General features: G+C 36.2%; 6 protein-coding genes across 15 annotated transcripts; 3 read left to right on the top strand and 3 right to left on the bottom strand.

Annotated features, from left to right (window-relative positions):
• Positions 1 to 872: 872 nt before the first annotated feature.
• On the bottom strand, positions 873 to 6,023 carry LOC112468028 (START domain-containing protein 10-like). Of its 6 annotated transcripts, XM_025037026.1 has the most exons (9): positions 5,007 to 6,023; positions 4,706 to 4,879; positions 4,366 to 4,537; positions 4,143 to 4,290; positions 3,899 to 4,051; positions 3,653 to 3,777; positions 3,441 to 3,563; positions 2,792 to 2,934; positions 873 to 2,730 (listed from the first exon to the last, which is right to left on the bottom strand). In XM_025037026.1, exons 3-8 carry the CDS (start codon positions 4,519 to 4,521, stop codon positions 2,830 to 2,832), a joined length of 810 nt encoding a protein of 269 aa, XP_024892794.1. In that variant the 5' UTR covers positions 4,522 to 4,537; positions 4,706 to 4,879; positions 5,007 to 6,023; the 3' UTR covers positions 873 to 2,730; positions 2,792 to 2,829. The 6 variants fall into 6 exon arrangements, with proteins under 6 accessions (XP_024892794.1, XP_024892793.1, XP_024892791.1 ...); XM_025037025.1 differs by having other exon boundaries at positions 873 to 2,934; positions 5,003 to 6,022; XM_025037023.1 differs by having other exon boundaries at positions 873 to 2,934; positions 5,007 to 6,022.
• Positions 6,024 to 6,169: 146 nt separating this feature from the next.
• LOC112468029 (succinate dehydrogenase assembly factor 2, mitochondrial-like) lies at positions 6,170 to 7,051 on the top strand. The gene is made up of 3 exons (XM_025037030.1): positions 6,170 to 6,282; positions 6,360 to 6,511; positions 6,775 to 7,051. The coding sequence occupies exons 1-3, from the start codon at positions 6,250 to 6,252 to the stop codon at positions 7,043 to 7,045; spliced, it is 456 nt and encodes a 151-aa protein (XP_024892798.1). The 5' UTR covers positions 6,170 to 6,249; the 3' UTR covers positions 7,046 to 7,051.
• Positions 7,052 to 7,460: 409 nt separating this feature from the next.
• Positions 7,461 to 13,578, bottom strand: LOC112468025 (Bloom syndrome protein homolog). The gene is made up of 15 exons (XM_025037020.1): positions 13,285 to 13,578; positions 13,001 to 13,136; positions 12,179 to 12,832; positions 11,348 to 12,071; positions 11,155 to 11,268; positions 10,879 to 11,051; positions 10,513 to 10,734; positions 10,016 to 10,377; positions 9,627 to 9,885; positions 9,153 to 9,536; positions 8,909 to 9,059; positions 8,623 to 8,810; positions 8,112 to 8,436; positions 7,867 to 8,041; positions 7,461 to 7,723 (listed from the first exon to the last, which is right to left on the bottom strand). Exons 1-15 carry the CDS (start codon positions 13,383 to 13,385, stop codon positions 7,579 to 7,581), a joined length of 4,113 nt encoding a protein of 1,370 aa, XP_024892788.1. The 5' UTR covers positions 13,386 to 13,578; the 3' UTR covers positions 7,461 to 7,578.
• A 740-nt stretch (positions 13,579 to 14,318) lies between these two features.
• On the top strand, positions 14,319 to 17,555 carry LOC112468023 (ethanolamine kinase 1-like). Of its 2 annotated transcripts, none has more exons than XM_025037018.1 (7): positions 14,319 to 14,550; positions 14,807 to 15,100; positions 15,571 to 15,708; positions 15,938 to 16,203; positions 16,299 to 16,525; positions 16,653 to 16,875; positions 17,087 to 17,555. In XM_025037018.1, exons 2-7 carry the CDS (start codon positions 14,981 to 14,983, stop codon positions 17,160 to 17,162), a joined length of 1,050 nt encoding a protein of 349 aa, XP_024892786.1. In that variant the 5' UTR covers positions 14,319 to 14,550; positions 14,807 to 14,980; the 3' UTR covers positions 17,163 to 17,555. The 2 variants fall into 2 exon arrangements, with proteins under 2 accessions (XP_024892786.1, XP_024892785.1); XM_025037017.1 differs by having other exon boundaries at positions 14,319 to 14,584.
• Positions 17,556 to 17,910: 355 nt separating this feature from the next.
• Positions 17,911 to 21,645, top strand: LOC112468021. 4 transcript variants are annotated; one of them, XM_025037013.1, is made up of 8 exons: positions 17,911 to 18,566; positions 19,377 to 19,550; positions 20,018 to 20,141; positions 20,228 to 20,408; positions 20,494 to 20,707; positions 20,818 to 20,974; positions 21,054 to 21,193; positions 21,362 to 21,645. In XM_025037013.1, the coding sequence occupies exons 1-8, from the start codon at positions 18,453 to 18,455 to the stop codon at positions 21,482 to 21,484; spliced, it is 1,227 nt and encodes a 408-aa protein (XP_024892781.1). In that variant the 5' UTR covers positions 17,911 to 18,452; the 3' UTR covers positions 21,485 to 21,645. The 4 variants fall into 4 exon arrangements, with proteins under 4 accessions (XP_024892781.1, XP_024892782.1, XP_024892783.1 ...); XM_025037014.1 differs by lacking the exon at positions 17,911 to 18,566 and adding an exon at positions 18,775 to 18,818; XM_025037015.1 differs by lacking the exon at positions 17,911 to 18,566 and adding an exon at positions 18,918 to 19,050.
• A 355-nt stretch (positions 21,646 to 22,000) lies between these two features.
• LOC112468022 (eukaryotic translation initiation factor 3 subunit M-like) lies at positions 22,001 to 25,732 on the bottom strand. Its single transcript, XM_025037016.1, has 7 exons — positions 25,468 to 25,732; positions 25,045 to 25,224; positions 24,842 to 24,936; positions 24,545 to 24,763; positions 23,975 to 24,243; positions 23,711 to 23,854; positions 22,001 to 23,405 (listed from the first exon to the last, which is right to left on the bottom strand). The coding sequence occupies exons 1-7, from the start codon at positions 25,510 to 25,512 to the stop codon at positions 23,182 to 23,184; spliced, it is 1,176 nt and encodes a 391-aa protein (XP_024892784.1). The 5' UTR covers positions 25,513 to 25,732; the 3' UTR covers positions 22,001 to 23,181.
• Positions 25,733 to 26,541: the final 809 nt, after the last annotated feature.

The following is a 26,541-nucleotide window of genomic DNA, read 5'->3' as shown; positions in this document are numbered from 1 at the left end:
GTCTTTACCCTTCTTCCTTTCTTTCTCTCTTTCTAGTTTTGAAATAGGTACAAAAAGACTTGATTGGTCTCGTTGTCAGACCGCAATATCCGTTATCCTTTTCTCGTGACGATGCATGATGGTCGACCGACCCAAGTAACACAGCGCAGTCAAAATACCATAATTATTTTGACGTCATATTGACCCAATATTACGTCAAAATGATTTATCATTTTGACTGCGATGTGTTTTTTTTTTTTTTTTTTTGTAAAGTACAGGCTTGTGCTTGTTTTCTCAAACTTACCAATAGTCAACAGTAGATAATATCCAATGTTCGATACAAGTAATCCAGTGTCATGTAAAGTAACGAATGGTACACTGAGAAAAAAAAATCGTTGATTCAAAGAAATATTATTTGATTTAACTAAATGCAGCGGTCACGGGCTGTCAAGCTAACATTTGTTAATTCAAAAAATATTATATTGAAATAAATTCAGAATTTCTTAATATTACTCACGTATATTTGATTTAAATATATTAATATTTGCATTAAACAAATCACTACAACTAAACGAGTTTAGTCAAATTAACGACATTTTTTTCTCAGTGTAAGTGATACTCGGATCCTCTAATAATGTAGCGATAACGCGTGCGCGGTAATTTGACGCAACGTATGTATGTACATGTACATATCGTCGCAGGTAGATATATGTGCCTAATGTATACCGTTCCATTATCATCCATGCAGGTGCTGTTTAAACACGCACGCGTTTGCGCACACCAGGCCGAAAAGTATAATTCCAAAAATATGTTCGAGGTAACGTGTGATACGTGGCGATAAACAAAGAGGAGGACCGAGAGGAGACTCGGTAGACAAGTAATTAGATGTATAATATATTCATAAGATAAGATTATGTATTCAAGAGAATTATATAATGATCAATACTGCCTCATTAATATTAAAATACTCGCCGCCCGCGAATTATGAAAACCTATAATAAAGGAAATACGAGATTGTGAAGCGAATTTTGTTACACCGTTTGCTTCCCTAAAAAACTTGCCGATGACACACATATTTTAGTCGATGATATACATATTTCATTTCATTGCCATTTCACGGGAAAGAAAGCTAGACAATAAAAATTAAATATTAAATAATTCGTAAATTTCGTAAATTTGCAGGGTTGCACAGGCCTCGCTTTTCAAAGTCCTCTTTATAACAGAGTCAATATTGCTCTCGACTTTTCCTTCACTTTGCATTATCGATACTGTACTTGACTCTCTATATGAATAACCTCTTCTCTGTATATATGTATAATAATTATTTAAATAAAGCCGTTTGAAAACGTTTTATTGTGACCTTTACAAAGTAATCGATTACGCCCTATAAATATTTATTGCGTAGATCTTGTATATTTTCCAAAGACCGAAGAAATGTAAAAATTAAGATTTGACGTATATGTGTATATCAAGTTTTAGCCTTACGGTATATCTACAAGTTTCTAGGCCGTCTCGTTGTTAGTTGGTTAATAATTAATTAAATTAGCATACATCCATTTGTATAGTGAAATGTACCATACAAAGTATTTCTAAAAATTGTTTGTCTCAAACTTGGCGAACATATATAATCTGCCATCTTTTTTTTTTTTTTTTTTTTTTGCTTACTTTCTCCTATCTGCACCTTTCAACGCCGCGTTGCCCGAATCTTTTGTTTTTGCGGTATCGATCGAACCTTAAACACGAAACGTTGTTCCTTTTCACCTTCTTAATACACTGTTCAAGTTTGACACGGGTCTTACACTAACTCTCTCCCACATATTTACTATACGTAAAATCAGGAGACTATGAAAGAAATGTGGTACCATTTATCATTTATACTCGCATTTTTGTTCGTACGCCTTCTTGGCACACTTGCCAAAAGAAGTGGTAAACAATTATAAACATTACGAATAAAACTCTATTAAAATGACACGTGGAGAATCGGTCGAGTTATGTGTGCGTATATGTATACTCGAATTTATCGATATTAAGCCGTTTGTTTTACGTTAAACGTGTAACATCTAGGCATCTGCGGATAGAAAAAAAATGCCCATCTGTTTTTTACAATAAAAACAAACATGTCCTTTACAACAACGTCGCTTTCATCCATGTCGCTTTGACGGAAGTGCTATAGCTGAATCTTCCGATTTTTATCAAAGCATTTGAAAACTTGTTACCAACTCTACTCGCATTACATTCTTTGATACTAGAAAAAGTTGCACGTACTTTGTGTATGTATGTATATATATATAATTTTTTTTTAAGATTTAGTAATATATGTATAATAAGTAACAATAACGTATACAATGTCCACAATATAGAAGATGGATCAGATGGTTATATCAAGGCATACGCGACCTCGCACTGTGATATAAATTATAAAAAGAGTTTCAAGTATACCTTCCATATTGTGCGGCATCTTCTTATTATACTTGTATTTGCGCGCTTTAACAATACCAACAACATTACTTGGCTTGAACGTAGTGCCTAATGCAAAGCAGGCCACCGATAGTTTTCTTATTGACGTGTTTACATACAGCCGTGTCCGCACATAAGGCGATTTCACGCCATGATAACTGTGTGGCCTTAACTTTTAACGTTATATAATATTAAATGTTACGTTATGTGTAATTAAAATTTATCATGTAAGACGTATGCAAATCGAACTTGTTAATACGTGTACAACGTGTCCGTTACGTTTCATCTGTAATACTGCAACTAAAACTTTCCATTACACTGTTTTTATTATTCCAGTCACTATTATCCTACTTACCTAAAAATCCTCATGTCTCTCTATTATATCGCTATAAATTAATCGCTATCCATTGCGACAGATTCTCTAATCAAACTTTCCTTTAAATCAGATTCGTCTACATAATTATATTTTGAATTCTTCTCTTCTGCAGATTTTACGCACTGAAACGAATTAATAATACACGATTGTAAAAATCAAGTTTGCGTACATGTCATAGAATTGGCTTTTAAACATTTGTATTTGCCAACTACATAGGATAAAGAACAAAGTCTATATGTGTGTATGTGTGTATGCAGTCACGGAATAAATAATACCGCCTATATGACACGTAGTCAAGTTTTCAAGAGAGGCAAAAAATTGTGCCAAAAGTGAAATATATAATAAAATATACCCGGATCCGGGTTATAACTTTTCGAATAAACATTGAAATTTATTTATAAACAATATGTATTCATGGAACTTGGTGATCCAAGCCCTGTAGAATGATAATATGGAATAATCAAAGTCAAAAACTGCATCTGCAGAAAAATGTCATATAGTCGGTATTATTTATTCACAGACAATATATATCTTTCGTGTGGATTGTCAAAATATCGTCGAGTTAAAATTTTAATTAAAGAAATAAAATAAAACACGAAAACTTGTATAAAAAAAAGTTCGTCCTTACTTCTTCGATACGTATTCTAGGTGCCATTATTTGCTCAGGATAATGCCAAGGCTTAAAATTTGGATTATTAAGTACTTTCCAGCTTGGGTAGCCCACAGAGGCTTTATGCAATCTTTTTACCATCTACAAAGTATAGCTTTGTAAACAAATGTTACATTTATTTGTGTTCGATACTTGATACCGCTTAATAATATTTTTCATAAGAACCTCACTTTAGGGGCAAATATTTGTGTAACTTTATTAACGAGCCACACAGGTAATTTGCCATGTGGATCTGTGTGCGATACGTAACCCAACTCGGAACCGTCTCCATTGCGCGAAGGCCTTACAATATAGCCTTAAATATAAACAATACTTTTGGACACATACGAAAGATGGTATAACGTTATATTAAATGTAAAAGTTATATGCATACGCGCGCATAAAACGCGTTTTGACTTGCTTCCTAGTATTTTTACCTGTGAGGTAAGACGTTGCTCGTACAAAGTGTTTCCTAGGTGGGTAATCTTTGTGATAAACGGAATGATTCAATATCAATTGCTCTATACCGGTATCTAACCAAGATCGTTGCAGGACAAAGTCTCTATTTTTTAACGGAGACGGACATGCCACTAAAATTTGTACAACGGTGTAATATAATATAAAGCAAGATATGGCCGATATAAAAGTTAAAACTCAAAGATTCGTAAACGTTATACTCACTGGAATAATAACCAATATCGTTGTTTGGATTAAAAAACCCTATATCTTTCGATTCAATCATATGAGTGTCCCAAACTTTTCTATATTCAGGATCGTGTAAAACGTCGTACAGGGTTTCTGGTGAAATATCGGGGAAACGCGTTCTAATCTGTGACGTTAAGCTCGAGTTAACGTCTCGATCAAAGACTAAAACGTCATTTGCCAATGAAGAGAGAGAACTTACCTTCACCATTCTAAAACTAATTCCTGGGACGGATTTTGTCCAAACAGATAGATCAGGCTTGTTATAATCTAATTTCCAGTTGTTATTATCGTCATACAACTGCTTCAATTTCTCAAAATCTTTATCTTCTGCAATTTTGACAACGCCAATATCCATTGTACGAGAGTATAGTCTGCATGGAGAAGCAGAATTTAAATAATGTACGTATGTATGTGTATGTCCTTATGATACAACTTGGCCTCTCTTTCCTCTAAACGTGTTACAAAATACACACACACACACACTCTCTCTCTCTCTCTCTCTCTTTCTCTCTCTCTCTCTCTCTCTCTCTCTCTCTCACCTGATGTTCGTTACAAGCTCATCAACAAAAGTCTAGTATCATCATTTTTTGTGTTTATTCACGTTCTAATAATTCTGTAAATCTACACACAATCTCGCATATTTTCTAAGGTAGAAGAATACTCGAGCATATATATATATATATATATATATAACGCGTCTTCCCATGTTCCATCTGCAAGAAAAAATTACTCTCCTATGATATATTGTTATCATATTCTCAGAGGTTTAAATTCAACTAAAGTGAAAGAGAGGAAGAGGAGAGGAAAGAGAAAAGACACAACAAGAAGACACATACATACATGCATGCTTCTACTGAAAGTCATCGGACTTGATCGTTCGTGGCCCTGGAACGTGGTCACTGGTCAGTGATAATCAAGTCATATCACATGTTTAAAAAGCTCGCGGCGTCATCGCAGGTGACAAAGAAGACTCGAGATACGTGAATCTTGAGAAAGCTGAAAAGCTCTCGAGCACATGTCCCGCCAACGACGAGCTACGGTGATGGTGCGTTACTTCCAGTTCCAGGTGACACATACGAGCTAAAGCTAAACGTGTCGCGGACGACATCGACATCGAGAACGCGGTTTATGCGACAGATCTTGTGTATGTCTCTTTGGCCAGGGCTCTGATCTTTTCACGACCATCAGCGCGATCAGCGATCAGCCCGACGTTGTTGAATGTACATACATACGTAGAAACGCGATCGTTTTATCGTTGTTTAGGGTTTAGGGTTTAGGGTTTAGGGTTTAGGGCTTACCAGATTTACTCGACGACTGTGACAACGGTAACGACAGCTGCGCATACTCGTTACCGCCTGTCATCAGATCACGATCACCGATCACGGCGAGGATTTGAGATTCGTTGTTAGATGCCATCACCACCCCCGTCACCGTCGTGATTCTCTCTTTCAACTCTTTCAAGCCGTTTGACAACTTTAACACATTTGCAGTTTGCCGTTGCACACATTTTGGAGCATTTGGCACATTTGACACATCGATATGATCGATATCGATATTATCGATAGTCGGCTCATTTTTTATTGCCGCGCACTTTTTTCATTGCACATTGCACTAGACTCTACTACTGGAGCTTGAGCCTATATCCAACTACAACTTTAACTTTTACTTTACGTCCGTTCTCGCTCTCGCTAAATTTCAAACTTGTTCCATTTGACTGAAATACATGCCAACTCTGGAACCTGGAGAGAACCATCTGTGGAACCACTGAAGTATACTAAAATTCTACGGAACTACTGCAATACTGGAACGAGCGCCTGTAGGCCGCCCAGCTGGGCTTGCCGAAACGCTCGCTCGCGCAGCCGGCTGCCGAGTGCCGGCGCAGCGCAATCTATCTCGATTGACTCAATTCTCGATTCTCGATTCTCGAATCTCGATCTCGATCTCGATGTCTCGATCAGTTGCGACACAGGTGACAGGACTGACAGGTCTCGTGTCTCGATTGATCTCGAATCTCGATTATATTAGTAATAGCAAAAAAGGTTAAGGTTACTTGCACGAAGAGAGTTAACTCACATACCGCGTGATGAATGTTATGAGCACGCGGGTCATATCCCGGGTAAGTTTGAGAATACTGAACAATGGATAAAGCTTTCTATTGAATCTGTAATGAGAGAGATAAAAATTATACCTCAGATCAGACCGCTTGTACTTGCGAGAGATGTGTCGGTAAGTTGCTGCAGGCGGAAAGATGATTTTCAAGATTTGATTCATCCAGAAGGTCGGGAACCTGGCATTCCACGTTACGCGGAACGCGACGGAGAGAATACAAATCTCAAAAGAGCACGGTATCGTTCACAGAGTATCGTTTTTTCTTACAATCAACGAATATGATCCGATCCCAATATGATAGAAAGTAGCATACTTGTTTCGAGGTCTCGCGTCTCGCGTTGCGCGTGGTACACTGTACACATATCCTCTACATATATGGTGTTCTTTACTTTAGTACGTAACTGTAGTTGACGTAACGTTTTACGTAGTCATACTTTGTAGTTAATGTCAGAATCATCCTTTACGTGTCGACACACGTAAACGTCTACGATCATTTTAGATTGACGTATCAATCTCGTAAACGTGGGATGTTGGAGAATGGTCTGCTTCTTAGCACCTTTGCACACAAGTATTTGAATGCGTTCGATGACACGCAATTAAGACTATATGATCGACTTATAAATTTACCATCCAACGACTGGGATATATTCTATTGGGCGACTGGTGTTAAACCGACTCCACCTGAATTTGACAATCAAGTGATGGACTTACTGAAAAAACATGTTCAGAATGAAGATCGACAAACCAGGATAATGCAACCAGATCTATAAATCTATATATATATATATATATATCGTATAGCAAATATAATAGTAAGACAAGCCCTAACACGTATAGCAGGGTAGTACGCTAAGCTCTGATAGTGACATATAAACTTGAAAAGTGTTGAAAACGTCCAACGTACGACGCATAAAATAGTAGATAAATACGTAAAAGCATATATTGTCGTTTGAAACAAATCTAATATTATTCCGTTCGTGTACACTCCGTTCACGTGCGTAGACGATGATAAAATTATATTTTATTTATCCACGTAAGGAAATTTTTTTAACGAAATTTCAACATTGGTCTCAAAAATTATTTTATTACAAAAGTTTTTATCTTACATACATGTCGGTCGTCTGATGATTACTTTGAATTCAAATAGAATTATGCGAGTGTTTATTATAATCAACGTGTTTCATTCAATATAATGACTAAAACGCCATACAGAGAGCCATTTCGGATAGCGCCCAAAAGGGATCGTATCTGTGCGCACTATCGCAAACGCCGTAATAATTTATAATAAACGGAAAAAAATCGATTAGGTAATGTTCATGTATCTGTTGGGATTTGCGAGATATTGTTTTGTTTGACTGAAACTCGCAAGTCCTACTACCTTTTTCGTAGTGTTTAATTTTGTTGAACCTCTCGATGAGCTTTTCGACGAACCTCTTCCTCTCCGCGCACTGTAAATAACCGAAAAAAAAAAAAATAAAATATGTACGTATACGTGTGTGATTTTTTTTTTCCCTAACGTACAACCATTACGTTACGTGTGTAATAAGAGAAGTGACGTGCGCACGTGTACACATCTCTCTTTTTACATTACCTTGAGCCACCCCGTTTATACTTTTTATTAGTACTGTTAGATCTCGTGCCAATCTTTCGTTTCTTGCCGCGCGTGCTAGTACCACTACTGGTGCAAGAGTAGGTGGACGTATTGTCATCCCAAGTATTATCGTCATCATCGCTGTTCTGTTCTTCATCGTTCTCATTTAACAGTACTAAAAATAATGGAATAATCAATAATGTTAAGTACTACTTTATGTTATATTATACGCGAGTATCGAGTACCTGTTCTTTCTGCCGCGTATTTCTGCGTAATGTTTAAAAGAGCTTTGCCATATTTAACAAAGTTAGCCTTAGTAACGTGTGGTATTTGTAACATGGCTTCTTCGGTTTCTGGTAAACGCTGGCTCATAGCTCTGACAGCTACCATGTTCATAATGGAAGAAGCAGAAACATCCAATGTACTAGCGATTTCCCTTATTATTGTCATCAATTCGGCATAGCAACGATCTTGCAATTCTTTTACAATGCCATCAAGTTTCTTCGTAACTGTTGAAACTGTAGCTACACCACTCGTAGATTTATTCGATTGTCTCGTTGGAATTTGTACCTGTTTAAGATAAAGTAAAACACACAACGCATGAAAGGCAAATAATAGACAAAATAATGTCTCCCATCTCCTATCTCACACACACACACACACACACAACATTACTATATCTAAAATATCTAAAACGCACTGTCAAGCTTGTTCACGTATACATTGCATTCTGAATATCCTATCAAGAATAAATACCTTTACATCTTTTTTTGTCAAAAGTTCCGTCGCTCTCGGTCCAATTTTTACATATGCGCAAGCAATCTCATGATTAATATACATGTTTTCTTGCAAATATTCTTGCAATACCATATAGTGCATAAGGCGTTCTATGTCACTTCTGTTCCATGATTTACCGCGACCATATAAAGGATGTTTCGTAAGACCTATTAAAAAAAAAAAAAAAAGAATTATTTAATTGTATAACGTGATGTAAATACCAACTCACGTCATTCTACTGTTATATACAAAACGAGTACGAAACCTGATTCTCTAATCTTTTTCAGATCACTGCCCTTAAAAATATCTGTCAAGAATACTAGTGTAAGCTTGCACGTCTTCCTATTGTTAATATCTCTTACAGCTTTCATAATCTCTCTCGCATCTTCAGTAACGTCCAACATTGTAATCTCGTCCTAAAATTATTACGTAGTATTACGTTCAGTCAGTCAACTATATTTTTGTTGTGACACGTCTTCTTCATCTTCTACGCTATATAATGTACCTACCTTGCATCTGCAATTATCACACGCAGTTATTTTATTCGCGATACATTGTTGCCTATCAAATATTTCTCCAAAATAATTAAGCTGTAGCGATCTACGGCAATCTGTAGTATTTTCACAGAATGCTACCATTTTAAACAAATTATCCATGTGGGTACTGATAACTTGTGGATTTGGATTATCCAGTTCAATCATTTTTCTGATTCTGTGCATGTCTGCATAATGATAAAATAAAATGCAATCTGCTATCTCACCATCACGACCAGCGCGACCGCTTTCCTGATAATAGCCTTCTATAGACTTTGGTAAGGCTGCATGTATCACAAAGCGCACGTTTGGTTTATCAATGCCCATTCCAAAGGCTATAGTCGCACATATAACATGTACCTGGAAAAACGTGTATGTAGATGCAATATAATTTTATATTATACATATATGCGTATGCGCACGCGCGCGCAGATATTGTACGAAATATACTTCATCGGCAATCCATTTTCCTTGATAGTTAATTCTTTGACCATCTGGGAGTCCTGCATGATAACTCAACGCTTTAATGCCGTTTTTCTTCAAATGCGCAGCATAATCGTCACAATCCTTGCGCGATAAACAGTACACGATGCCACAAGTGTTTTTAAATTTTGTCATTATCATAGCCACAACTTCATCGGAACAATTTTTTCCTTTCTTCGATATTATGCTGTATCTTAAATTAGGTCTATTGAAACTCGACATAAACCTTGAAAAAGTAACCATATATCATATATATATATATATATATATATATATATATATATATATATATATAATATACATATATATTCAACGTGCTAACACACACGCACATATACAGATATACACATACATACCACTTTGGCGTAGTCATACCCAATTGATGCAAAATATCTGTTCTAACACGCGGCGTAGCTGTTGCAGTTAAAGCCATTGTTGGCACTTTGGGATAGTTGTCTCTGAGACATCTTAACCTTTTATAATCTGGTCTAAAATCGTGACCCCATTGACTAACGCAGTGAGCTTCGTCAATAACAAATCTTCCCAACAATTCTCTCTCGTATAAAATAGTCAGAGTATTACAGAATTTTTGCGACGCAGAGATTTTCTCTGGTGTTACGTATAATATTTTGAGAGCAGGTTCTTTTTTGGAAAGTTCCCTATATATCGCAGTTTCTTGATTATCTGTTATAGAGCCGGATAAATGAGTCGCAGGAATCTGCAAATTTTAAACCAAGACTGAAGCAAGTGATATATGACGCACGAGTATACGCTTCTATAAATGTAAATGTGTACTTAATATTACATTGTTTCTCTGCGTATGTATCTAACATATAATAATACTTTCTCTTACATCGAGTGAGGTAAGTTTTTGAACTTGGTCTAAAATAAGACTCTTCAATGGTGAGATAACAACTGTTAATCCGATACTTAAAAGGGCAGGCAATTGATAACAAAGGGACTTTCCACCTCCGGTCGGCATTAAAACGAAACAATCAAATCCCAAAAGTGTTGCGTTAATAGCTTGCAACTGATTTGGCCTAAACGTATATAAACCGAATCTCTGCCGAAATATCTAAAATCAAGAAACATACGTAATGCACAATATTATATGTTCTCACACGTGGTCCAACATGTACGTCGAGTGTGCATAAATTATTTAATATTTATATGTATAACGGTCGTATACTCGCCTAACGAATACAAATACTTTATGTACCTTTAACATTTCTTGCGAATGTGAATATGTTAAACCATCAAATTCTCCACTGACACCATCGTTTTTATAATTGCCGGTAAATTTTCCATATTCTACGCTATCTTTTTCGATTTTTGATTTTACTTCATCATCGTTGTACGTCCTATTCTGTGCCATGCTACTCTGTGGCCACTCTACAAAATGGGCGTAAAATAAGCATTATTTATCATATTATCAGCATAAATGTATAAACAAAACAAAGTTTTACATATTATATATACATATAAAAACTCATACCTGTAAAATCGTCACTTATATTTATATTACAATCTTCTCCTAAAGCTGGGAATTGTTCCAAATCTTGTATCGAGAGAGAGGTTTCAACTTTTGCAGTAAATCTTTGACAGGTGCCTATGAAATATTTTTTCATTAAGAACTCAAAGCAGAAAAAGTTAGTGATTTATTTGTCATTTGTCTGCACTTTTGTTACCTGGGCTATCCGGACTGTCCAAGACGACATTTCCTTGCATATTTTTTTCATTACTTGACGGCGTTTTAATACTATCGTTAAATATGTCCTTTACGAAAGCACAATCGGAATCCACTGAAGAATTCATTGTCTTAGATGACATTTGTTGGTCCCACATGTCTGCTATTGTTTTAGAAACGTCACTGCCTAATACCGTTTTGATAGGTCTTTTCAATTGAAAAGTACTCTTCTTATTTGAAACTGTAGTTTCAGGTGGCTTAACTGCTGCCATAGGTTCCATGCCGTTCGCGTGCTCCTTTGCATTTATATACGATTCCGTTACGCTTGCCGAGCCTTGACGAAAGGGTGCACGAGTACATTTGGATACCGAGGTACATGATGTGTCAAACGTGTCATGGTCATTTATCGAGCGAGTCTCAGACATGCATGAACGTGGTGTTTCACGTGATTTTGACGATGCAGACCCAGCTGTCTCCGGAAACTCATACATATTATTTTCATCTTCCTTTTGTAATTTTGATAATTTTGTTTGTACTAAACGTAATTTAGCTTTTATATGTCGACGCAGACCTTGCAACTTTTTGAAAGAGACTGGGTCAAATTTTGGAAATTGTTCCAGTATTGGTAATGGGATTAACTCGAGTGCGCTAAAAAATTTGTCAAGAATTTCAATTTCAAGTTCCTTTAAATCTTCGCGTCTTTTAAGCAATTTATCCTTGGTAACCTAAGGTTGAAATAGAAGAATGGAGAAAGTGAGACAAAAAATAAATAGGTGGACGTTAAACATTTCACATACGCACACGAAATATCAAGTCATGATATGAAACTTACAGGTATTGTGGACATTACTGGTTTCTGTTGAATAACGTCAATCCATGAACCTAATTCTTTGTTCAAGCCTAAATCTTTCAGATTTAATCGAATGTCAGGGCCATCCCAATTTTTTCTCGGCAATCTCTTGCCGTTAAACTTTGGGCTAGGACTATCGGTATCAGAATCTGAAATTATAGTATCTTTCCCTTGTTTATTGGATATTATATTGTATTTTTTAAGAGTCCATAAACGCTCATCTTCATCTTTAGACATAATGTCATTGTCGTCGTTAAGTATTTCTTTATTTCCCACCAATAATGTTGTACTACTAGTAGAAGAGGAATGTTGACTGCTGCATTTAGCATAATGATCATTTTGTGAAACAACAACTCGCATCTTCTCATCATCTTCTTCCATTTCCGTTCTATTTGGATATTGATTTAAACGTAAGCGTCTTCTAATGTCCTTCTTGTCTTCCTGCTCGCTGTCAGAAGACTCGGAGATAACACAAGTTTTCATGTAATCGCTATTCTTTTGCAATACATTTGAACATCCAGATTCTTTTTCAGTTCTCTCTTCCTTCGCTATTGAATTTTTAACACGATACGATTCCATTGCACTTGGTCGTGTTTTAAGCGGACTTTTGCTCAAGTCTGAAGTGTCTGAATTATCCTGTGGTTTAAAATGTTCGAGTCATACAATTATTTTTTTTTTTTTTTTTTTTTTTTTTCCCCAATAAATCACAGATATTTCGTAAATCGTAATAATGTATGAGGTATATTTGTATATTAACTGAAAATAACACTGCATTGTTTTACCCAAATAAAACTGTAATCTTACAAGATTTATTATTGTGTCTATCGTTATTGAGTCTCCAGCTATCCTCTTTTCTTGATTAAAGCACAACGTACTCGATAGTTCATTTGAATCCACATTTGAATCAGCTTCTTCTTCTGTCTCCACTGACTTTGGCGTACTAAAAAGAAAAAAAAATCAATCATTAATTTTAGAAATATGAACATGAGACATATTGCAGTCGCAAAATTCAAATATATTGAGGTGTGTGTGTTACGCATTTATTTTATTTATTTAGGCATTTATAAAATGGACTAAATCTTTCTTACCTAGTCCGCGGAATAACATTTTTCTTCGTTGTCTTTGCCAAAAATCCCACTATCGTAGATTGGCTGCTATTCTTTTGACCAAGTACCATCTTTCTTGACATTGTTAGCTCAAGTTTTAAACAATTACAAGCAGTTTGCTCTAAACCTTTGTCTCACTCAAATACTTTCGAATATTTTGTTAAATTGAAACAATCCTTATCCTCAAAACTCTAAACAGATATAACAGAGAGAAATCCGAATCAAAGCACCCGAGAGAACTCTACAGGTACAGTCTAGACTCTAGACCGAGCGTGGCGAGCGTTTGCCTTTATTTGAAAAGTGGGGTTATAGGTGCACTTGTGCACTCTGTTTGGAGAGAGAGACGAGAGACGGAAACCACGATTGCGATTGACCACAGCGCCACTCACAGATTTGGCGTTAATTACCTGGAGCTTTTTTTACTGAACCAGCCAATCAGATAAAGGGCCTAAGCAGAATGGCTGTCTTATAACCTTAAGGCAGTGTTTATGCCTTTAAAGGTATATCCAGACAAACTTGCATAGGTGCATAACCATATGCATAAAAAAACGGCGTGGTCTATTTCCTTATGCACATGCATATGGACCAATCAATTCTCTTATGCTTATATGTTTATGCGCTATGCAAGTTTGTCTGGATTGACCTTAAATCGGGGAGCACACACTTCTACACAACGCATAATGCGTAAGCATAAGAAAATTGATTGGTCTATTTCCTTATGCACATGTGTATGGACCAATCAATTTTCTTATGTGTGCTCCCCGCTTAAAAATTGACCACACACAGTCGATTATTCTCCTCAAATTCGATTGTGATTGGTCAATTCTTACGACTCACGACTTTACGACTCGCATTGGTCGCGTTCAGCAGACCAAGACCAAGCCGCTCAGTAGCGGTCCAACGTCATTGGCTCTTACTTTTAGAACTAACCAATCAACGCAGAGTGTTGATAAGACGAACTCAACAGTTGTGTCTGCTGAACGCGGCCATTGTAGATCCTAGCATAACAATTATGTTGGTATAACCATAACCTCACAATCGTGATGTAGGTAAATTATATGATATAGGTAATAGCATAGCACGGTTGTTGAAGGCACCTTAATCTTCAAGAAAAACACAAGTATATTAGGACCAGCGTACTTACGATTTAAAAATTTCTGCATTTACTACACCACTGAGAACAGTTTCCAAAACAGTTTAACAAACAAAACGAAATCACCTGTCTTATACATTTATCTATCGATATAGGTACATACACGAATATGTAAAAGATTTAATGTATGTAAGTAAACTACAATCTACAATTACTGATAAGCGGAATTGCTTTATTAATCGATATATGCACATCGCGTTCGGATTTCGCAATTCTCTCCAATTGACTATATGCTACTGCTACCCTCGCTTATCAGAATATTATCGCTTATATACATATCTGTATACGAGGGGAGCATATACATGTGTATATATATATATATATATACATATAGAGGATCTGCTTCTTCAGTTTCAGTTCATTCAGTTGCCCAATGCTCCGTCGGTTGTCAGAGTTGCCGTGGGACATCCGTAAATATTGGACCTATACGTGGAACGAACGTACCAACAGATCCGTGATATAATTTAATTCAAGTAATCTTTAAATAAGAAACTCTTTTATCGTTCCATAAAATAGCATTGAGCTATGAATATATGTGAGGAACATCTTGACATTACGATAGATGAAAATGAAATTATTGTTGGTGCGAAAGATATTATAAAGAAAATTAGACCGTCCTGGCCTTTACAACAACTGCATTTCAAGGTAATACACGGATTCAAAATCAAATCGTACATCTTTTATTCTTTTAGCGTTTAAAGTTTAAAAAATAGGTCATCTGAGACTCGATAGCGCTTGTCTCATCAATTTGTCTAATTTATCTGCTGATAACTTTTGTTTACCTTTACTTACATTGATATGCAGTACAGTTTCAATGCCTCTTTCATTAATCATTATATATTCGATGTACTCACTTCTTGCGGGCGATTAATATTGATACTTGAAAGAATCGGTTTTATCAATTTTGTTATCAAGTAATAAGGAATATAGATATGTAGACGTAGATGTCTTGGCTTTTCTTATATCCATACAGTTTTAAACATTGACATAAATAATACACAAGTTTCTATCCAATAAGGTAGAAATAGTGTTATTGTGATTACCCCCCGACGGTATGACCCCGAAAACCAGTCCGAATGAACTCTATGAGAATATCTTTGTTTTTTTTATTTTAGATATTCACTGATGGAAGAACAAATAAGTTGGTAGGAGTATGGTACTCGGGACATTATACAGATATGGTCCTGATTAGAATTTATGGCAACAATTCAGCATTACTGATCGACCGAAAAAGCGAAATAAATAATATCCGGGTAAAGATCTTAACGGTTTTGCAACGTTATTATAAATGTCGTCGTCTCATTCACATTTCAATTAATACGTTGTTTAGCTACTGTAATTTATATGTATTTATTTTATCAACGTGCATAGATATTATTAAAAGATGCACACAGAGAAATATAATATATAGCGAATATAGCAAACATTTTAACGTGTAAACAGTAACTAATATATTAATATGGAATAAATATTTTTGTATAGATATTGAACAAGGCTGGCTATACTCATTGCATTTATGCTACATTTAACAATGGATTTGCCTATGAATTTTTGGAGGGTGAAACTCTGACCACTGAAACAGTCAGGAATCCAAAAGTATACCCATTAATTGCGAAACGTATGGCTGAAATGCACACTCTCAAATTTGAAAACGAATCCGTGTCAAAAGAAGCCTTTATTTGGGAAAAAACGAAGATATTTATGCAAATTATGCCCAAAAGATTTTCCGACTCCCTCAAGCAAGCAAAGTAAGCGATTACGACACACAGATTTTCCCAAATATTATCTAACAATAAGATATATATCCAAATGGTTTATTTCTTATAATAGCTTCCACTTTAAGGTTTGAAATGTTAATACCGTCGCATGCAATATTGGAGGAAGAATATCAGATATTGAAAAGTACACTTTCCAAAGTGAATAGTCCCGTAGTGTTCGCTCACAATGATCTTCTACTAGGGAATATATTGTACAATCCAAAACGGGAGAGCGTCGTTTTTATCGATTATGAATACACTGCGTTCAACCATCAGGCATTTGATATAGTTAATCACTTTACAGAATTTGCCGGTACGTACGCTTACGTCTTTAATCGCTTCAAAAGTATACTAGATTAGAAAACATTTCACATCGTGTACATAAACCCTAGCAACAAAGTGTCTCGTAAATAAAATGTCCAACACGTCGCGTTTTTAAGGTTTTGACGAGCCAGATTATTCTTTGTATCCGGATGAAAATTTCCAAAGAATGTGGTTAAAAGAATATTTGCAAGTGTACAATGCGACGACTACGGTGTCCGAGAGAGAGGTTGACAAGCTATACTGGCAAGTTACTAAATTTACTCCCTTGCCCCACTTTCTTTGGGCCTGTTGGGCTCTCATCCAAAGTGAGCATTCGCATATCGATTTTGATTTTTTGGCGTAAGTACTTGTCAATAAAAAAAAATTACAAACTTATCAAATCTGATAGAAAGTATAAATAATACGTAAAGACATAACGGCACGTATTATATAATATAATAATAATCTGATTATTCGTTCCTTGCGTGACACGAGTTCGTGGTTCGTAGTTAGGAAAAGAAATACTTGGGTCAAATAATTTATTACAATAAACTTTTACATGATTTTTTAGATATGCTGCAATACGTTTTAATGAATATTTTAAATGGAAGGGAGAAATCTCGAAGCTAGAAACAAAATATGACTAATAAAACACGGGGATATAGGAAATACGTAAATGGCGAATATATATGGCATTTTTTAAGTATTCCGTCCTGAATACTGAAATATTTTGTTTCGAATGTATATATGTCGGCAAGTGTACACGTATACGTGTATATATGTATAATATCCTTCTATTTTGGTATGCATAATATGTACCACACGTTATGTATCGTATAATATTTGGTTTTTATGTTACATAAGTGACATGTAATTAATAATGATTGTGATCAAATAGGACCATTATTTTATAGAATATATTGGTAGGGTGCGATATATATATATATATATGTATAGTATAAATGCATCTTTACATTCATGTGATTGTATATTCATGAGCGAGATAATATAACTGACATGAGACAAGATTACAAATTTGATTGAACGCACTTTGTGGTTAAATTTTCTGTGTCTTTATAAGTATATATAAAATCTATAAAAACGGCAAAAAACAAGATTGCCAATATTAGTCGTAATTACGGATTATAAATTATAAGTATACATGCTTTCAAGGATAATTCTATCAACTGCACGTACATTTATAATTATTATCGACTGTAAGTATTATCAAGGATATATGGCACTTGAGCAATCCTGGATAAGTTACCGACGAATGTAACACGTATAAGCGCGATCGATTCATGACATTCACGTAGCATCGCTCACTGTTGGTTTTCTTGCTCTGTCGTGCACGTTTCTCTCTTTCTCTTTCGGAAAAACGTTAACAACGTTGAACGGGTTTGCCAAACAAAAGAGATAACAACTTTGGCAGTCTGTGTCTGTGCTTTATCTGATCGCAAATGATATGATATATCTTCGATGCTTTTTCATAGGACATAGATGACGTCTCGCGGCTACTTGATTGAAACAACCTCCAGCTCCCTGCTCCAGCCCAGCCAAGCCAGACAATCTTAAAGAGGCAGCAGGGAGGAAGGGAGAGAGCGCGCAGCAAACTCACAAAAGTCGAATCGAAACTGCACCTGCGATCAAGTGCGTAGACTGCGTAGTAGTAGCAGCAAAGCGAAAGCGAAGCGAGTTCGTGCCGTGTTGGGACCTGGGACTTGGGTTGGGAGATAGGGTGACTGGCGACTGACGATTGGGTCGCGCATCTCCGACGACTCCGACCCCGACCTCCGAAAAGGGAAGAGAGAAACACATTACGTTTAGAGTGTTTAGACTGTTTCGAGCGCATTGCAGATTGCAGATTGCAGCGTTCTCTCGGCTGCGGCCTCTCAACAATAAACACTTGGCGTTTGGCGTTTGCCGATCGTTGAAAGATGCACATCACCTGCAAGTGCCTGAACGTGTCCATCAAGTCCAGGAGCGCCGACGTACAGCGGATTAACGTCGAATTGACCGACTTGGAGCGCGCCGATGCCTTTTTTCGCGAGGTGAATGAAAGGTTTCCAGGTTTCCTCATTCCCTCAAAGAGTAGTCCACGATTAAATTTTCAAAGGGGAAGAGAAAGAAAATAAAAGAAAAGTGAAACGTGTCTGACAGTGAACAGTGAGATTCCGCGAGCGCGGCTCTATCAGGGCTATCAGGCTCTATCGCTCTATGTTCCGGCGCCCCGGCCCCCTCCCCTCCCCCTCCCCCTCCTTCCTCCCGCATCTGTTTTGCCGCAAAGATTTTGAAAAAAGATGGTACGACGTTGGAATTTAATCTCTTCACTTTTGTAGACGTGAGAAAATGTGTACCTTTTCGTGCCACGTGTCACGAATAGATCTCACGTTGACGTATATAATTCATTGCGATGATAACCGATTCAATGTTTCTTGCTGCGTGACGATAACCTATAACCTATAACCTGAACCTGATACCTGATACTTTGTGGTCGTCGCGTTAGTCTATCTTATTTCATGTATCGGTCAAATCGTACGTCTTGGCTAATCTTCCTTGTTTTTTATGCAAAATTTTGTCTAATATTCGCGCAGAATTAACTTATTTAATTAACATCAAGTACCGCGTGATACCATGTTTTCTTTTCTGTTCACACGTGTTTCTAACGACGAGCACGTAGAGACTAAAATTGTTTCGACACCCAACCCACCCCGTGCTTTCTTATTTGTTCAAAATAATGTCACACTGGCATACTTGCATACTGTCACTGTTAGTCGCTTAATTGTAGTTAAAACGTAAAACAAATTATTTTTTCCAATTTATTTGACAAACAATGTATATATCGATTTTATCTTTGACAGAATCTGGCGAGTGTACCGGAATTGGAAACTATTACTAAAGAACAACCTGGTTTAATGGAAATAAGGAATGTTGGGTCATGGATTATACACCGTTGCTACAATTGCTCAATGTATACTCATGCGGTCCATAGAGAATACGGTGCTGCTCTAGTCCTTATCAATAACAATATTCTTGTAAGTTTTAGAAAACAAACTTATCGTAAAAGATATTCATTTACGATGGAGATCTCGATCTCGATCAAAATCATCTCTTTGCGTTTGCCATACAATTCAGTTTTTTTTTCTTACATGACACACTTATCTTTTCCGTTGACGCAACAAACTGTTTAACGGATGATATATTAGCCTTTCCAAAGATTGAATGTTGGTCATTATTTAACTAATATATAACCTATGCAAAATAGTAAACTATGTAGCCGTTCTTTATCCGTGACAATCTGACGATCCGAGACGACCGGCTGATTTTATCAAGGTCACGATTTCGGTCTTTGCACATCGATATGATATTAAATATAGATATACATTTGTTGTTTACATAAATTACATTAAGATAAAACGTTAGATGTATTGTTCATTTTTATGGGCTTGTTTAACCTTGGAATAACTTGGTTGGATAAGAAAAGATACGTATATTGTTTCAGTTATCTCCCGAAGAAATAAATAAATTAAAATCCAATCCAGATTATAGTCCGGTGTTTAGGATAGTAATTAATCACAGTTTGGAAGATCTCGACGACTATCTGCAGCAGCCTACGAAGTTTTCTGGTAAGTCGACACGTGCGTACAAGTTTAACGTGTATTCGGTTTTGTTGGTTTTCAAAATAATTAATTTATGTATTTTATTTATCTAGTTTCACAATTACCTAACACGGTTCAAGTGGCCCTAGATGGTTTACAACGACAGCTCGAGGAAGCTGTACAACGTCAAACAATGGCGATAGAAGATAAAATACGTGCGTTTACTGCGGAGCAGTATCAATTGCTGGAACAATTTCGTGAAAGAGCACACAACGAACACAGACTGTTATCAAAGTATGATTTTACACAAGTATGTGTATTATATTATTATTATTATTATTATGTAATAATTCGTGCAACTTGTTTTCTGCACACGTAGAATAGCGTGTAGAGGAGAAGAGACAAGTAGAATAACCAATAACATAGAAACTCCACCAACGACTCCTGACGGCTTTAAAGGTTCCTTGACTACCTCCACTGCTAATACAGTGAATCCAAAGTCTAATATAATATTTAATGACACAAAAGTGTCTAGTGGCCCAAACGTTAAACACGAGACAACCACCAGACACTCTTCTGAAAGCACCATTAATGTAAGTCACTTTTGTCATATCACAGTTTACTCGATCTGCAGAGATCCAAAATCTCTTTATTGTAATTATAACTCTATTATAATTATAAATCTGGATAATAAACTTTATAGAATGAAAGTTCGAGAAAAAAAGATCCGTTATATATTTGTACTAAAGAATCAGCTAGCTTCGATACAGAAGCATTGTTTCCTTTCGAAGGAATGGAGGAGACAGACGCAGCCAGCCAACAGCTTCTGTGGTCTTCGGAAGAGGGGTCTGATACCGATGGTATAACGTATTACGTTAATCTTAGTACAGTAGCGTTTCGTTTGGATTCAAGTCTATATAATACGAGCGTTTTGTTCAGATTCAAGCCAAAATGAAGGAATTCATATGCCAAGAGGTCAACGGGATGGTCATTCCACATTAGCTAAATCATTACCCGTCACCGTACCCGTTTTTCCTTCTATCGGTCATCGCGCAGTACAGAATCAAGACGATGACCAGGTAAAACTCTACATTTTAATTTCTGCAGAGTGTATATACATAGATATACAATTTTAAAACCTTCATACATCTTTTGAGTCCATTTGATAGATATTATTTGATTGAAATTTACTCGAGACCAAGAATACCACACACACACGTATATGTCTATGTTTTATATAATTACAGTTGCCAACCGATCCGCTAGATCCACACAACATTCGAGCTTCGATTAAAGCCTTAGCTAAAAGCGTCCATGGTGATACAGTATTTGGAGATTTACCACGTCCCAGATTTTCTACTCAGATCTGATTTATCAAGTATGATGAGAGAAATTCACTCATCATTTCTTAATTTTTTGATACAATATATCATGGTCCTTATCGTCCTCATCATCCGTCATTTGTCTTTCATACAAAAGTTGCAAGAAGTTTATGTATACTTGGAATAAATATGGCCGATTTTGCAGACAAGTACAGAAGTACCTTACGTATTTTATAGAAACTCAAAAATATGCCTTTACTCAAGTTTTGGCTATTAAGATTTACCAAATAATGTAAATATATATAAAACAAAATGTAAACACATTTGAAAAAAACTATATGCTATCTAAACTGAATGCCGTGCTTGCAGATATGAAAGATTGTTTAATAGACAAAAGAATGCGCACTAAAGATTTATATTTGACTCAAATACGTTTGTAAAATTTTAAATTACCTAAACAACAATTTGGACCTTAATAATTTATTCCGGCGTAACTTTATATACATATATATATATATATATATATATATATATATATATAAAATGGTGTAAATACCTAAGAAGTGCTATACAATAGACTGAATTTTTTATTGTGTAATTTAAAGATCAGTTTGACATATTGCAGTGCAGTAATTTGTAGTAAATGATTACGTTGGCTATTGGCACTGCTGATACTTTTAAAATGTTCTATATGTGTGCGCGTGCGTGCGGGTACACACATGTATGCGTGAATATTTTACAATATATTTTTTTCTTGTTTTGGTTAAAATATTCGAGTGCTATTGAAAAAGGCAGAGGTAATGTCAATTATGCATAAGTAAAAATACTTAATAAAGAAGGTTTATATAATTAATGTAATAGAAAAACACAAAAAGCACAAATGTCAATATAAAATAATAAAAGGGATTACAACGTATAATTTCTTACGTAGAGATTAAGATCTAAAGCAGATTATATCAAATATATTGCTTATATATTGCATACTTTATTATACAATAACTGACATCTTTTTCTGCGATTAATTTTTTCAACATACTGAATACGTAAATATTAGTGCGGTAACTTTTTCCGTTGGATATTTGGATGTAATCGTATTCCGCTTTTAATAAAAATGATACCTCATCTTTTAACTTTCGATCATAGATTATATTATTAATTCAAGCTTACTTATCATGAAATACCTGTAAGCATGTTATTACAATTTTATGGAATTAAAAATATTTCCTGACATTCTTTTTTCAACATCCAGTTTGCAGTGCGGTATAGCATTAAATTTTATATCCTTTGTGAAATATATCGATTTGATCATGTATATAGATATATTTCGATGCTATAAATACGTACGAATGTGTAAAATTATCAATCATCTTGAATCACGTTTTAATATGCTTTACGTATTGTGATAAATTTAAATCAGATTGTTTATTTTATTATTACGGGTTATTACGGAGATACGTTGTTAACAAAAAGGCTGAGAGACGCGTAACTATACGATGAATCTAGCTTTTGTATGATAAATATGTAAATGTACGTTTAAACGTATGCAAAAATTTTCTATTTAACAGTTTTTGTGTTGTACAAGCTGATACTGTGGTATAAGTTGTTGCCATTAATTTTCAGCTGCATTTCTTTTGTAGCTAGACTCGACGAGTTTCTGTTGTATTTCGGAAAAAATTTCAGCTTTTGATCACTTACAGTATTCTCACGAATAATCATGTACATCTGTATGAAATTTTTCGATAATGTCAGTGAGCAAGGGTAGCTTTATTCTTTGCAGCGAGCTCCATTTGCGCAGCGGCTACAGTCTTCATGCCATCCTGCACAGCCGAAAGATTAGCTTTCCACGATACAAGTAAATCTCGTAGTTGCATCCATTGCGGACGACCAAACGTTCTGTGCATCGTGCTTGAAATTAATACTTTACGGCCGGCCTGATCCATTCGCGCTCTCACAAGTTTGGTTTTTAAAACTAGAACAAATGAGATCGGAACAATTATCTACACCTTGTAAGAATATTACACGCGTACGATGATCAACACTACGCATCTCTCTCTCTTAAGAGCTTGTTTCTCGAGTAGCAACAAAACTGTTGAATGTCTCGATAACTCAGTGAAAATATACGTCTACACTAAGTCAGTACGGATTCATTTAATATATCCTGTTAAAAGTAAGTCGCCACTTAAATGAGTAACAGTGGAAACTATGTTGTTTTGGCAGGATCTGGTTACGTGTCATTTCGTGCAAATGAAAATTTAAAAAGTAAAAACAGCTTACCGTCAATTATGAAGCTTTCCACTTCAGATTCACCAATCTGCAATTCCTCTTGTATCGTATCAAAAGACATTTCTGGATTTGTCTCTGCAAGTTGCATAAAGGTCAGTAGCCTCATTTTCTTCATGTTTTGTTCATGGTTCAATCCTGCGAAAGAAAAAAAAAGTGGTATTTTTAATAATTATATGAAATTTGTTCCCCCATTTAAACAAACTTGGTATTTTACATTGTCTACGTTACACGTAGATTAGGTATTAAGCTAGGTACCAAGTTGATGCTCGACGAATTCTCTGTGATTTTGATAGAAGTGCAAATACGCTGGTAATTTATCTTGCACAAATACAAGAAGCAAATCGTGTATCAATTCGCCTTCCAAAAATCTCACAGGTTTCAAAGCCAAAAGTGGATCTAACAAAAATGTATTTGGATCCGCTAACGCAGCTAATATACAACGCTGTGCGTCTTCTCTAGCCGCGGAAGCATTCTCCGCTGTATAAGTTCCCAACAATTCCACCATGACAGCTGCCGCTTGCTCTCTAAAGAATTACACAGACAGATATTGAAGATGTAAAATATATCCACGAATATTTGTATTGACGATTATTTCTAAACTGTAAAATATAGGAAATGATTGTAGAGAGAGAGAGAGAGAGAGAGAGAGAGAGAGAGAGAGAGAAGAAATAATTCTGCATACGAAAACCTCGTCCATCTTACACATATTAGACCATTTCTTTTATTTTACATAGACCAGAAATATCTCTAACATCACTCAACGGTGCGTTCAATGTACGCGTGTGCACGCATGTGAGGGAGCAAAAGAGAGAATACGAGCCATACCCTTGTTTGCAGCTTAAAAGAACTTCGTGCAGCAAACGCAACAACTTTTGCATTTGTTCGTTCGATGGAGGAAAGGAGGCAAACTGTTGCTTCAATTGATCTATTCCGCTATACACAGCTTTTACTTGATCAACATTGCGGGCTATTTGTACCAAGTGATAATAAACGTGGTATCTCATTGGAGAATCATCGGCAAGAGATTGAAATAAGAGCCATAAACTGCAAAAAAAGTTATATTGAAAAATAATAATAATAATATGTTGCATATTGGTTTTATAAAAATTAACAATGTCGTACGCTTTTAAGCAAACCAATCCGAGTTTGTATCCAGGTGCTTTTACAAGTTTCTCACAGAATGCCAAAATTAAATTTTCAGCACGTTCCGTGGGTATCTGAAATAAAATAAATAACGGAAATAGAAAGAAAAATAAGAATGAAAATTAACATTTAATTATATAGAAATAAAGAGAAAAGTTCGAGAGTGAAATGTGAAAACTTGCCAGAATCATGATAGAAACAATGTCATTCAATACAGTTTCTATCTCACTTTCGTTTCCTTCCTTGAAACATGCCTCGCACACTCCAATAATCTTATGCAAATCATCCTCTATACCTTTAGGAGATTTCTCTTCGCTAATTTCTGCACCAAGACTTTTAAAATATACTCTCAGTTCTTGCGCCTAACAAGCATATAATAATATTTAACAATTTAGTAATTAGTATGTAAGTAATGCTAATTGTTAAGTAGTATATTTGAGATAATTGGCCAATTTAATACGCGTATCAAGTGATCGATGTAAACTAAGCCAACATAAAATAACCTAAAAACATTGGAGAAGACGTCTCTCATACGACGTGCTGCGTGCGTATTAAGCCAATTCCTAAGCCAATTAACCACCTGCTTTGTAATTTTGCAAATTTACCTGGTCATCTAACGGTAACTCCATGAAAATTGGTGGCACCTGCATCCTGACAAACGATAACACGTTTTTCCTTAACCAATTTAATCAGCAGAGACTGCGGCGGAGCTGGCACTTGGCACTTGGGCAGCAGGCCACAGCAGGCCACAGACCACAGACCAACGAGAGGGGCAGGAGGAAGACAGGAAGTTCGGTTGTTTGAAGTTGAAAGCGGAAAAGGAAAGAACGTGGAACTGCTGGAAGGAGCAAAGGCAAAGAGCGATCGATCAGCGAAGACAGAAACGGCGAACGGCACCGCGGGCACCGGGCGCATGTGGGATGTGGGCGCATGTGTAAAGCCTTGTGTATACACGATACTAGAAATCGGTCCGAGTTTCGGTTTAAGCCAATCAACTTGCAGCTCTTACAGAAAAGCAGCAGTTTCATTGACTTTAAGCCCGGGCTTAAAGGACTTTAAGCCCGGTGTCCACGATGCAAGAACTGTGTCCAAGTTTCGGTTTAACCCAATAAAACTGCTACTTTTCTGTAAGAGCTGCAAGTTGATTGGCTTAAATCGAAACTTGGACACAGTTCTTGCATCGTGGACACCGGGCTTTAATGGCTCTCTATGATTTCATTGGTTGAAATCTAGTGAATCTGTTCACTTTTGTAATTGGCCACGTTCAACAGACACAACTGTTGAGTTCGTCTTATCAACACACTGCGTTGATTGGTTGGTTCTAAAAGTAAGAGCCAACACGTTCGACTGCTACTGAGCGGCTTGGTCTGCTGAACGCGCCCATTTTTACCTCATTTCAAAAACCGTAATCGACTCTTGTCGACGTGTCGACTCCCTGGAGCCATTATGTTGGATCTACAATAGGCGATTTTTAGCGATCGTTTGGTATGGTTTGTTACATATACCAAAGTTGCTATCCGTGGCTGCTATTCGTTCTGGTGCAGTTTAGTACCCTTTGGTTGCTTATACCAGAGTCACGCCAAAAATTGTTTAATAATGCGAGTCGTGGGACGTGGGTCGTGGAAAATTTACCAATCACAGTTGAATTTGAGGAGAATAATCGACTGTGATTGGTCAAT

The sequence above is a fragment of the Temnothorax curvispinosus genome, unplaced genomic scaffold (assembly GCF_003070985.1).
Source record: "Temnothorax curvispinosus isolate PA1 unplaced genomic scaffold, ASM307098v1 QBEX01018001.1, whole genome shotgun sequence".
In the NCBI taxonomy this organism is placed as follows: Eukaryota; Metazoa; Arthropoda; class Insecta; order Hymenoptera; family Formicidae; genus Temnothorax; species Temnothorax curvispinosus.
This window is presented reverse-complemented; position numbering and strand designations above follow the sequence as displayed.

What these genes read in the sequence shown, in the direction of transcription:
- LOC112468029 (XM_025037030.1), top strand. Translation starts at nt 6,250, where the DNA reads ATGAATGTTATGAGCACGCGGGTCATATCCCGG. An exon ending in GCACGCGGGTCATATCCCGG is followed by an intron (nt 6,283 to 6,359) that starts GTAAGTTTGAGA and finishes ATTATACCTCAG; the next exon opens with ATCAGACCGCTTGTACTTGC. An exon ending in ACAAATCTCAAAAGAGCACG is followed by an intron (nt 6,512 to 6,774) that starts GTATCGTTCACA and finishes CGATCATTTTAG; the next exon opens with ATTGACGTATCAATCTCGTA.
- LOC112468021 (XM_025037012.1), top strand. Translation starts at nt 19,150, where the DNA reads ATGTTTTCTTTTCTGTTCACACGTGTTTCTAACGACGAGCACGTAGAG. An exon ending in TTATCAATAACAATATTCTT is followed by an intron (nt 19,551 to 20,017) that starts GTAAGTTTTAGA and finishes ATATTGTTTCAG; the next exon opens with TTATCTCCCGAAGAAATAAA. An exon ending in AGAGGGGTCTGATACCGATG is followed by an intron (nt 20,975 to 21,053) that starts GTATAACGTATT and finishes CGTTTTGTTCAG; the next exon opens with ATTCAAGCCAAAATGAAGGA.
- LOC112468023 (XM_025037018.1), top strand. Translation starts at nt 14,981, where the DNA reads ATGAATATATGTGAGGAACATCTTGACATTACGATAGATGAAAATGAA. An exon ending in GACTCCCTCAAGCAAGCAAA is followed by an intron (nt 16,204 to 16,298) that starts GTAAGCGATTAC and finishes TTCCACTTTAAG; the next exon opens with GTTTGAAATGTTAATACCGT. An exon ending in TCACTTTACAGAATTTGCCG is followed by an intron (nt 16,526 to 16,652) that starts GTACGTACGCTT and finishes CGCGTTTTTAAG; the next exon opens with GTTTTGACGAGCCAGATTAT.
- LOC112468025 (XM_025037020.1), bottom strand. Translation starts at nt 13,385, where the DNA reads ATGTCAAGAAAGATGGTACTTGGTCAAAAGAATAGCAGCCAATCTACG. An exon ending in CAGTAATGTCCACAATACCT is followed by an intron (nt 12,072 to 12,178) that starts GTAAGTTTCATA and finishes TTTCAACCTTAG; the next exon opens with GTTACCAAGGATAAATTGCT. An exon ending in GGTATGACTACGCCAAAGTG is followed by an intron (nt 9,886 to 10,015) that starts GTATGTATGTGT and finishes TACTTTTTCAAG; the next exon opens with GTTTATGTCGAGTTTCAATA.
- LOC112468028 (XM_025037026.1), bottom strand. Translation starts at nt 4,521, where the DNA reads ATGGATATTGGCGTTGTCAAAATTGCAGAAGATAAAGATTTTGAGAAA. An exon ending in CGATATTGGTTATTATTCCA is followed by an intron (nt 4,052 to 4,142) that starts GTGAGTATAACG and finishes TACAAATTTTAG; the next exon opens with TGGCATGTCCGTCTCCGTTA. An exon ending in CACAAATATTTGCCCCTAAA is followed by an intron (nt 3,564 to 3,652) that starts GTGAGGTTCTTA and finishes TATACTTTGTAG; the next exon opens with ATGGTAAAAAGATTGCATAA.
- LOC112468022 (XM_025037016.1), bottom strand. Translation starts at nt 25,512, where the DNA reads ATGCAGGTGCCACCAATTTTCATGGAGTTACCGTTAGATGACCAG. An exon ending in AGTTACCGTTAGATGACCAG is followed by an intron (nt 25,225 to 25,467) that starts GTAAATTTGCAA and finishes TATGCTTGTTAG; the next exon opens with GCGCAAGAACTGAGAGTATA. An exon ending in GGAAAGCTTCATAATTGACG is followed by an intron (nt 23,406 to 23,710) that starts GTAAGCTGTTTT and finishes CATTTGTTCTAG; the next exon opens with TTTTAAAAACCAAACTTGTG.